Source organism: Magallana gigas, chromosome 3 (genome assembly GCF_963853765.1).
Source record: "Magallana gigas chromosome 3, xbMagGiga1.1, whole genome shotgun sequence".
Lineage (NCBI taxonomy): Eukaryota > Metazoa > Mollusca > Bivalvia > Ostreida > Ostreidae > Magallana > Magallana gigas.
The window spans coordinates 7,837,838-7,849,992 of NC_088855.1; the positions used below are offsets into that span (position 1 = coordinate 7,837,838).

At 31.9% G+C, this 12,155-nt stretch overlaps 1 protein-coding gene across 1 annotated transcript; it reads left to right on the plus strand.

The window, feature by feature from the left end:
• The first annotated feature begins 1 nt into the window (after window position 1).
• On the plus strand, window positions 2-8,276 carry LOC105343963 (ceramide synthase). The gene is made up of 5 exons (XM_011451502.4): window positions 2-158; window positions 974-1,060; window positions 3,181-3,385; window positions 4,048-4,143; window positions 5,981-8,276. Exons 1-5 carry the CDS (start codon window positions 28-30, stop codon window positions 6,251-6,253), a joined length of 792 nt encoding a protein of 263 aa, XP_011449804.1. The 5' UTR covers window positions 2-27; the 3' UTR covers window positions 6,254-8,276.
• The last annotated feature ends 3,879 nt before the right edge of the window (window positions 8,277-12,155 follow it).

Genomic DNA, 12,155 nt, shown 5'->3' on the forward strand with positions numbered 1-12,155 from the left:
ATTAGTCGATGGTAGGTATCAACAAATATGGAGGAGCTAGGCGTTTTCGTCTGCGGTTCCATATTCTTTCCTGCATGTTTTATCATTATTCGATATCTTCTTTACGCGTTTTTTGGCTCCAGACTTACTGATGCTGACGTCCATAATGTAACTGAAAAGTATGTATAAGTGACATCAATATTTGGATTTTAATAGACATATTTGGTGATAGAGATAGACGGATGTCTAATTTTAGATGTCAAAGTTATTGCAAAATGTAGAACACCCTCCTGCCCCGAAATTTACTTTGTTAGTTTTTGATTTATGTGTTTCATTTATGTTTTGTGTATGTTTGCGTGTGTTGTTTAATATGTAAGAATGGGGTCAAAATATGGGTTAAAAACCATGTAAACTGTCGTGTTAAAAATAATTAATTGCACAAAATTTGTTATGTTTATGGATTGTTCAAATTGTAAGATGTTAACATCCGGAACATGGCTACTATAACCTGTCTCAAGTTTCTTTTTATCTTATGTTAAACTATTGAAATCTATTGAAGCATAAAAGTACCTTACACCAGCTTTTTCCAGATATGCCTACACTCTGACATGTTTTCAGCAGCTTGATGTTAGGATCTCCAGGACATATTAAGAAACATTTTTTTAAATTCATGGCGTGCAACCATTTATCGCACGTACCATTCCTCACCAGTGCATTGTTTGATATGTCATTTTATCAGCACTTAAAATTATACACGAAAAATGACGTAAATAACAATGCACTGGTGAGAAAGGGTACTCAGCAAGAACTGGTTGCATGCCAGTAATCGATAAATTTTATAATCTTGCTTGATATGTATTCTTTTTTCATAATTGTGTTTGGGTGCCATAAAATAAAAACCCAAGTTTTAATTTTAAATAAGCTTTATTAATGTCGGTATATGTATTTATTACTTATTGGCAAATATAAAAACCATTTGTTTTTTTTTTGATAGATGTGTATCAAGTATTCAAGCAGCCACAGCAACAGTAGTTGGTTTAATCATTGCAGTAAAATGTCAGAAAGATATCATGATGGACAGGTAAACTTTATATCGATGTCAGTTTCCTAAATTTGATTTACCAGAGTATTTATACTTAATCATGTTAATAATAGGTAAATTACTTACATGATATATTTTGTTTTGATGTTTTTAATAACAGACCAATGCACATAACAGATGAATGCTTATACCCATTAAGAATTGTTTATTTTGTTGTCCCTTCACAGACAAGGAAATCAAGATTTCAAACTTGGTGACGTACTTTTCAGTTGATGGCAAAATCTGCATTTATTTTAGTCTTGCTACATGCATCTGTATAATAGTATGTGTGTATCATTAAGGGATTCAAGATGATTTGAGTATTTCACTGATAAATTTCCAGCCAGTGTACAGACTTTTTGTAGTACAATCTGCTTTGAAACAAAGAAAAAAAAATTGTTATTACTTTCAATTACCCTGTAAGACATTTTTTAAATTTATGTATTAACTTGGCTGACAGCTGATTGAGGATGCCTCTCCATATATAATCTCGCAAAAAATATGAATATGCTTTACTTGTTTCCTTGAATTAAATGATATCAGATTTCTGTAAAACATTGCTTACATCATGATATCAGCTTATTTCATTCTGCTGAAATAGGAGTTTGAATTTCTAGAATACAGGTGCTAGACAACAGGTTTGTTTTGTTGGTATTTTTTTTTTGCTCTTTTTTTCCCCCTCATTTAAATTATCATCATGTTAATTTGCTAGACAAACAAATCATAAAATTGGAGAAGTCTACCAAATTTATTCACTAATTAAATTTTACAGAATATTTGTATGCCTGTATGGTAAATAATGAGTTAGGAGTGTACCTGTTAAGTTACTTCTATACCCAGCACATGGAAGAGTTTTGCCTTTGATGTAGAATAAACAAACTATTTTTAGACATGATATCTAAGCATTTTAAAAACATTTTATTTTGTTTGATGCAATATACAGTACGTTGAAATCATCGATGTCATGTACGGTAATAATTTTTTTATATTACACTGTGATGAGCCCTCCATGAATTTATGGCAGACATATCTTTTGCATCTGAAATCCAATCAAAATGTGATTTATTGATTAAACAGTGGGTTTAAAAGTTCAATATCTGGAGAAAAAACAAATTTAATACCCATTTTATTTTAATAGTACCCCATCGCTCCCGTTAAAAACGATATGAATGTCAATTTTTTTTATCATCAAGAACTTAATTCTTACAAGTATTACACTATAAATAGCATCCTAGTATATATTTTTTATTTATAAATAAAAAATATACACTGATTTTTGTTAATGTAAATTCCCATGCAAAATATTGACATGTTTATGTATAATTACGGATGAAGGATGGCATAAATTAACCTCCCTTCCCCAAACTATATAAATTTAGGGGTTTTTTTTTCGGACATTAGTCTTTGATCTCGCTTCTAACAATGAATTCTATTGAAGAGGCCCCTTGGTCAACAAATTAAGCATCAGATCGGTGCAAAACTTTTAGATATGATATTTTTGGTCATAGACTATCATTTAGTGAAGAAATAATTTATCCAAATAATTTTAGTTTTAAAAAAATTTGTACATTTTTCTTATATCTTTATACAGAGCTCTTCATCTAAAGAAAGTAAATTTTAGGCTAAAAATGGCCACAACCATCTAGCTCTCTTAATGTAGTAATGACTGTGGCATGGAAAATTTTACCATGGCCCTAGATACTTGACTGTGGCACTTAAAAAAGTGTACTTACTGTGATAGTCGCATGTACACAGTGAAAAGGCTTAAAATGAGAATACTGCGCATGTATTAAACTAAATAACTTCTGGGGAAGTTCCCATTGACAGCATTTCTGTCCTTTCTTCATTTCCATATGTTATTGATCTATGAGTATACATATCTTTGTTATTTCTTCAAAATTTATTTTATTTAGGAAGTTTAAATATTAAGATTGAATAATTTAATAAATGATGGAGCATTGATAATCATTAGTCAATTGTTTGCTTAAGAGGCTCCTGGTATATATATATACATGTATATAAGTGTCTGAAAGTAAACTCAACAAATCTGGCATAATTTTACAAAATGAGGTTGGACAGTAATTAATTTGAATCAGTAACTTCTTGATTTCTTGTTTCAGACACTGGTTGACCAATACCTATGCAGTGTTTGGGATGCCCTACTTCTCCTATGATACTGTTGCTATGTACTATACTTATATTCATACCAAGCCTGAGGTTCAAACCCAACCTTTCTTACATCGACTTCAGCATTTTGCTGTAAACTCCAAGGCTATGCTAGTTCATCATCTTCTTCTACCACTGATCTTGTTCCCTTCAATAATTGTAAGTATTGTAGAAAGATGATGATATACTGTAAATTCCTTATGAAATGTAAGGAATTTATATCTGCGTAAAATCACGAGAAGCACCCCTTGCGGATTATAAATCTCGCCATTATTTTCTAAGAGTTGGGAACTAAAAGAAAAATAGATAAAGGTTACCTGTTCAGGTTTTTATATTTTTGCGATTTGATACAAAACAGCGGGATCATGGAATTATATATAAGTACTCGCTTAATATAAGGAATTGACAGTATTCATAAATATTATTGTACATAGATGATGATATAATTGTTCATATACAAGAAACATGCAAGTACATATAGTTGTTTTCTAACTTTCATCATGTAAGTAAAGACAGTAAGAAATTGAGATACATGCAGTACACCTTTATTCACGATAACTTTATTTCTCGATTTACTGGAGATTAACTGGTTTGCGGCAATTAGGTTTCATGTCAAAGATGTACATTATCTGGAAAATAAAACACCACAGAAATTTGAGGACTGGTTCATGGGGAGAAATATTTGCAACGATGAGGCTCTCAAGAATCTGCAAAAATTTCTCGCACTTGAATAAAAGTTGCTTTACAGTATGCATACATGTACTGTACATTAATTACCTTGTAAGATATTTTCAGTAACTAGCATGCTTCATTTCTTTCAGTTTTTCCGTAGAGGTCTTGGAGACTTTTTTGTTGGAGTTTTGTATATGTGTGAATTTACCATTCCATTTATCTCGGCAAGAATGATTTTAGCTCAGGTAAGTCAGTCACCTGTGAAGCCATCAAATCAAATAACAGGAAGAAAGACAAAATTATAGAACTTTATGCTATATATAACATTTTCTGCTCACTGGAAAGGGATGTACAGCTGGTGTTAACTAAAGACCACAAGGTATTATATAAATCACCGTTTCATATATGTTAAGGAATACAAGTGATGTAAATCAGCTGACATATTATCGAATGAAGTACAAATAACATATAGTTTCTGTCATAGATATTGACAGGTGTTGAGGGCAACATAAATTTTGTGATTCCTTCAGGAGAGAATAATTTCCACTGCTTTCTTGGAGGGAGATTATCAAACAGGCAGTAAACACAGAAATTATGATTAGGGTAGATATTATAAAGATAATGTAGTTTACTTACATGTATACCAAACAAGATAATGTACATGGGAAAACTATTGGTGCAATAGCACTGTATGGACCAGTATAGTTCATATGTACAAGAATTTTTTAATACATGTATTGTAAACCTGGAAATGAAAACTCCCTGATCCTATATTGGTCTTTACCTTTATTTCTCAAACCACAAAATTTAAAACTCATGAAAGTAAATGATTTTATAGGCAGGGCATAAATCAATAGTTATTCCATCACATTAATGAAGATGTCAAATTCTTGTACATTTTATCTTTTTTCTAATTTGGTAGCTTGTGGATAAACTTAATGAAAAAAAAGGGATTTGTCTCCATGGATATATGTGGCTTATTAGTCACTTCTCAATGATTGTCAGAGATTCATTCATTCTACTGAAATAGATAAGGTTCAATCCTATGTCTCTTATACTTGCTGATCATTAATTAGAGAGTGATTGATCATGCTACATTAACCAAATTATAATCAAAGCAGCTGTTCTTTGTGTGTCATCAATAAGTGATCAATAATCAATCAAAATTAGAATTAAAATTGAGGTTTGAACCGTATGACTTCAATGTCTTTATTAATGATTCAATAGAGGAAATCATGCTCGCACAGATATTATTTGGAAGACTCCAACATTTGAAGATATTGTGGACCTATAAATGACTAGCTGATACGTACAATACAATGCAATAATTAGATTATCCAATTTATACAGCCTTCATTTTATATAATTACCTGCAGTTCAAAGAACATAATCAATCAATCATACAAGCATTTATAGAATGCATGTAAATCATGTATTCAATTGACAAAATTTGCAGCATTAATTTTTTTCTCATCATCATGATCATACTTTTCAAACTGAATAAGACACATGAATGTGAAGCAATGCATGCTATGTGGTATACATGTACATGATGTAAAGGATATCACTATTTCTGTGGATTTTTTGGAAATTGTCATTACTGGTATTTGTTGTGCACCAACTTTTGTGGAGTTCATTGTTGGTCATGACAGCAATTTTAAGCGTTTATCAAAGTGAGATGTGACACAGATTTTAATGGGTAGGACTACTGTTGAATCATTAGAATTCGCGGTGGCTCAATTTTTGTGGTTTTCGTGGGTAGCCCTCCCCCCACAAATTTACGCCCTCCACGAAAACAAGTTTTGAAAGAGTTTTCTTACTAAAACTGAAAATCAACACATCCACGAAAAGACCTTAATAATATCCCAACGATTAAGCAAACAGCCAAAAATCCACGAAAATTGGCCCCCACAAATTTAAATGATATTCTACAGTATTCTCCATGGAATAAGGTATTCTCAAATTTGTGTATTAAAATTTCTTTTAAATCCACAAAAAATTGATGCCCATGTATGAATTATATTTATGAAACTACAGTACTGTGTTTCCATTGACTTGAGGTCTGCGTTCCTTGTTCTACAGCTACAGATGAAGCACACGTGGTACTACATCGCCGTGGGTCTCCTGATGATCGGCTCCTTCCTCGTCTCTAGGGTGCTGGTGTTCCCCTTCCTATACTGGAGGTATGCCGTGTATGCGGGCCTCCCCCTGGCTCAGGTGCCTGTACATATCCCCCTCAAGTGTAACCTGGGCTGTCTGCTGATCCTGGTCCCCCAACTATACTGGCTTTTTCTGATGGTGCGAGGGGCCAGCAAAGTGTTCTACAAAATTTACCTCAAGTCCAAACAACATTGACCGATGAATTAGGTCCTTCAAACAACCATGTGTTACTGGCTAGTCATACAGATTGTGATGCATGTTATTAATTGCTCATTAACTTATTTAACTTTAATATCCATATACATGACATTATACAATGTTGGGATGCCCCAAGATGTTGTGACATTCCTTGTTTGACAGATATGCAAGGGGTGTGTCGATCAATATAATGTGATTTAATTAATCATGCCAAAAATAGGGGTTTTTTTGCCTTCAGAGTTATTAACCTTTTTATATTTGATATTGTGTGATTATATTATATAAACATCATGTTAAACATGCACCAGATGGAACTGTCTTACCAAGTGTTAACCAGCAATAACTCATTCTCAGTAGATGTTTGACCTAATTTGTACATTTATAGATATTTGACATTTTTGATTCATTTTGTACATTTATAGATATTTGACATTCAAGTTTAGATGTGTTGTACCGCGTTAGTGAGATAATATGCGAGCAGCTAGGGCTTAATATTCCAGTCCATGCTCAATTTTTGCAATGTGTTAAAATTTATTATATAAGATCAAGGAAACTGTCAGATGAATGCAGTCGTTACATTCCGATTTCTCTGGATGTCAGAGGTGAATTGCCAAAGGGATTAGAATTTCACAATCTCCTGTTGACAATAGAATTGTTTGTGCTCCAAATACATGCATTTATTATTGCAAACAAAAACGAAAAACAAATATTTAAATACAGTTACAATTAAACATAAGTGACAATAGGTAAACATATAAGTAAGATGATTTGGTTGTTGAATATTCATAAGCTTATTATAAAGACATTGTTTGTTTTTAGAAGAATACTACATGTATTGTTTTGAGAAGTCTTTTGCACTGATTTTGTTTTTGTGTGGACATGTCAACAATCGGTACTGCTATTTACCCTACCACCAGGACTTTCTTTGTGTTCTGTTCGTTTTTTCTTTATGGTTGTTGTAGAATTCTTGAATGGTATTTATGTTTTCAATCTCTCATGTTGGCTTTATTTTACTTATCAGTGCATGCATATTATCCATGAATTCCTGTTGACTACATCAAGTTTCCATTGCCTAGAATTGTTCAAAATAACTTAGGCTTACTGTAGTTAAAACTTATCTTAAATGACATTTTGTACACTAGATTCTGATCAAAGTGCCTATACATCCTGTTTTTCAGTATTTCCTTTACGAATTCCATTTGTGCACTTGTACATTGTACTAAACTATACCAAATATATTTAAAAACAAAATAATTGACTTTACATAAGATGAAGTTGCATGTCTTGAAGTTTTCAAACATTAGCAAGGTCATTGTTTATTTAAGAATTTCACATGCAGTATTCCTTTTTTTTTTTTATCCTTATGTGAGAATATTGAAATATTTTGTGCAATAAATTCCATGCAAGTGGTTTTTTTTGTTAAAATAACGATTCTTAGTGTTTTGTTAATTTTTTTAAATAAAAAATTGTCCATAAATTTCATTTTTTTTACTGTGGAATTGAAGAACATGTATAATAGAAGTAAAAGAAGAAATAGAAAGTAAACAACAAGTTGGAAATAAGAAATGCTGTTATTGGTTAGAGACAGTCAGTGTTGATTAGGTGCTTGATAAGTCACCTGTTGGCTTTGATGTGGTAAACAAGAATGGGAGAATAAATCATTGCTTGGAATACACAGCGTATTATGTATCAGAAAAGAACACAATTGACAGCATTTTTTTAAAAATTGAAACAATAAACATTTGACAGTGTGATAAATATTTCCCATTAATATGATAAGTGGATTCTTCGGAACAATGACTTGGGCTATAGACTCTTGGATATAAGGGGCCCGGTATCAGACCACAGAGAGCGGATTGGCTTGTAGACCATTTACTAAATCAAAGACTGATAAGTTTGAGAGCGCTGGAACTGTCGTAGTACTGTCACAAGTATAGGATTACATTATGTATATAGTTTTATTTTATAACGATTGTGCTATAGTTGAAGCCTACAATATAATGTTTAATTAGTTGACTATTTATGGAAAAAAATTAAGAATTCTCCCATGCAGTAATCAATGTGTCGATTTTGATTTTTGTGGCTTTGATCTCAATTTCCTCATTTAGTGAACTAATGAAAGAGTATATATTAATATGTAAATACTTCAAAGATTTCTAAACTTATCTATATAACAATCTAGGTTGTTATAGATAAGTTTAGAAAGCTTTGATTTTATATTGCCTTTGCTTAGTTATATTATTATTCCATTAAAATCTCTTTATTGTTACTTTGTGCAGATATCTTGAACTATTTCAGACAGTTTTTCATTCTTTTAAAATTGCAAATATGACGCAGTGTAATAGCTTTACAAGAGATAATTGTATTCAAAAACACTAAAACAATCTTGAAACCGTCCCGTATAAGGTATTCAAAACTTTTTAAACTGGTGTTGGAATTCGGTACAGCATCACATCGAGGATACGTTGATCAAAAATAGAAACATCAGTAGAATCATACGTCAAAAAGAGACATTTTGTTTATAGTGTTTTCGAATTTTTTTTTTTTATAATAAATGCGCGTGACTTTCAGAGAACCTTACTCTTCAGAAGCACACGGCGTTGGGGCCTAATGAAAACATACATTTAGTAATTTGTGTGCAAATGTGAGCTCAAGGTCGCATCTAAAATGGCCAACGCCCGTGACTTGACGCAACAAACTCATTGCCTGCCAGTTACAGATGGTCATAGATTATTTTTGAATTGTTATAATGATTTATCTTTCTGAAGACGTGTTTTATTTTTTTTTCCAGAAAGTCTAACCACGTAGGAAGAAACCAAGAGGATTAAAGTTGCATGTTTACTTCTTGTGTTTATGATTGTTGTCCAAATTGTTGTTTTGCATTTCATTTAATAACCCCAATGTCGTCAGAATAAAAATGAGTAAATAGGTTAAATAATGGCCATACACTGATCTCTCATAACAAAATTTCCCGTTTAATATATTCTGGATACATGGTACATAAAATAAAACTCCGCCCTGGCTAACTGAGAGAAAAAATCGGCAGATTTAAATTGTGTAATATATGAAAGCTATATTTGCACATTATAAGTATTTTACAAAGAACATTTAAATCATTTTTGGCCCACTTTTACTGAAATAGAAACAAATTAGTATTATAATATACTGAGTAAAGTTGTCTTTTTAATGGAAATCCTAGGGTTTAATTTGACGTGCTTAGTCTGAAACTGATCCATCACAGCCAAATGGTTAATTAATTACTGAGAAATGAAGTCATTAAAGAGATTGTTAATTGCTGCTGTTAACAATTAGGCCATCCACATCTGTTTGTGTTTAATACAAGATGTCATGTATTGGCTATGTAGAGGGCAAAGACATTAGAGAGGATTTTGTCATCCGACAGAGCAATTTACTTAACAATGAAATAAAACGTAACCCCATAGATAATAAGAATTATCAATATAACATGAAAGTTTAGGGACCAAAAAGAAGTATTAATGCTAAAAAACATTACATAAGAAACTGTTCAGGGGCCTGCCCCGCCCCCACATTGATAGTTCCTGAAGGAGAATTACCCCCCCCCCCCACCACCACCACCTACAGCTGAAATATTTTGATTGAAATAAATCGTTTATCAGGACATGTAGTACACTATCGATAATTAAATCTATAAAAAATCAAACATTTCATTTTTGATCTATATTTAAACTTTCTCAAGGATTAAAATTCAAAAAAGTTTGCAGATATATAGCGAAAAAAAGTAATCATAAAAAGATCACAGTTAACAGAAATAGATCTAAGATAAAAGGCAGGGGCCTGCATCAAAGACTTTGAGTGCTTATTTTACATAACAAGTCGTGTTTTAAGGCATGCAAAAATTCCGAAATTGTTTGGTACGCTTTCATTGAAAATAATTTTTTGCAAAATTTCATACGGTGTATTTCAGCTTGGATCAAAATATTAACATTTCTATAAAATTCGAAGGTTGTGTTAACAAGACTATGAACTGCATGGCGATGATCCAAAATCATGAACGACAGAAATCATAAACAATCATTAATGACAGTACCTGTCTTGTACGTAATGAATGACGTATTTATTGTACCTAACAATATGTATGTATCAATATAGAGTCATAAACATATTTTTAGAATATTGCTGATTTAATTACACGTGTATCAATCACGAATGGTTTTGATAAATACGGGGAAATTACTTCTGTTATTAGTCTGTTGCTTGAATATGACGTCACTGGGCCTCGTTTTGCTGACCTCTGGGTGGACCCGACCGTTCTATTTGTTTTCGTGACAAAAGGTGATTTTCAATTTTCTGGTCACTGTCCAAAAATGGAATAATTTCCGCCCTTAAAATAAGCAAGTAGTCTATGATTCAGCCCGCCTCTTTGAAACTTATAAATAAGATTTTCATTAACTTCGAAATTTCCAAGTAAGGAGTAACATTTACAATTAATGTTCAGAATACAAACTTTTCAAGAAAACCAAGTTAGAAAATATACATAAATTCTTTCTAAGGTGATGATTAATTAAAATATGGATTTACATGGCAATTTATAAGATTAATAAAAAAAAAAAAACACTATACTTTGCAAATTGGTTAGGGAGATTAATTCCTCTATTTAGTTATGACATGATTTATATAAGAAATTATGTTGAAGTTAACTACGACTATTGCCTTATATTTGTTTCAGTTCACGAGGCTTTATTTTTGATGTTACAACTTAGATAAAACGATACAGATAAACATAAATAAATAACTGAAATACAATCAATATTATATCTTTCTCTATAATACATGTACAAGAATATTTTTTTCTTTTATTTGGTTCTTGGAATTTACAGACTCTATACAAAAAGTTGTTTACTTTCGTAGAAAAATTTGGTCATTAACACAATATATGAGCAGATGTTTTGAAATGAAGAAAAGTCAAATTTGCGGATTAACCTTGATATGTTGTCAAAAAATGCTGTCGTCTGCCATTTTCTTGTGAAACAACTGTGTACGTAAATCAAGTTAAGTTCTAATTGAAATGAATAATCAAAATGTAAACCGAACGAAAATGCATGCAAATATTATTCCAAACAAATTCAAATGTCAACAGAGCTGCAATTTCTTTGCCTAATGAAATTCATTAACCAACAAATATTAGGTGCAAACAGAGATTATCATTTCAGCGTATTCAGTAAGTATCTGTTTTTATCATGAAGAAGTTGAGCAACCTCAGGAATCGCAAAAACTGTGACCGCTAAACCTCTGAAGTTTGGCAGCAAGTGCGAGAGTAGGATTCCCTGGAAGAAAGCTCTGGATAGGTGTGTCTGGTGTACGCAGGCCACAGGCCAAGAGGAGGAGGAAACCAAAACGTTCTGTCAAACCGGAAGTAGATGGGATAGGGCCTGATGGTACCAACTCACCATTCATCGGACCGAGGATGATTGGAACCTCTTTGTTTGATTTGATATTAGGGACGGTTTGGCTTGATTTGTCAAATGGCCAAATCGCATCGAAAGCGTTTCACATGAACATGAAATATTAAAAGGCAAAAATAAAACAAAGCTCACAATTATCTAATTTTCACTTATAAGACAAATAAGTCAAATAAATCAGAATTCATATAAGACGGATGGTTACTATTTGAACCAACAAATGTTTGTTTAAAAAAAACCCCAACATTACACCCTACCATATATAATAGAATTATACATTTCAACTTATTAAAAACAATCCTTTCTCAATAAAATTTGGTCTGTTATTTGAATAAACTTGATATTCACTCAATGGTCCTACTTTGTTCACGGCTTGATTGGAATTAATCTAATGGGTTTTGTGAAGAATATGAAAATGTTATATAAAGTGATTAGTTATTGTGTTTCGAAGTAAAGTT

Bases quoted from the DNA above. Each gene is read 5' to 3' on its own strand.
- LOC105343963 (XM_011451502.4), top strand. From the start codon at position 28: ATGGAGGAGCTAGGCGTTTTCGTCTGCGGTTCCATATTCTTTCCTGCA. The intron at 1,061-3,180 runs GTAAACTTTATA...TTCTTGTTTCAG, and splicing joins AAAGATATCATGATGGACAG to ACACTGGTTGACCAATACCT. The intron at 4,144-5,980 runs GTAAGTCAGTCA...CTTGTTCTACAG, and splicing joins CAAGAATGATTTTAGCTCAG to CTACAGATGAAGCACACGTG.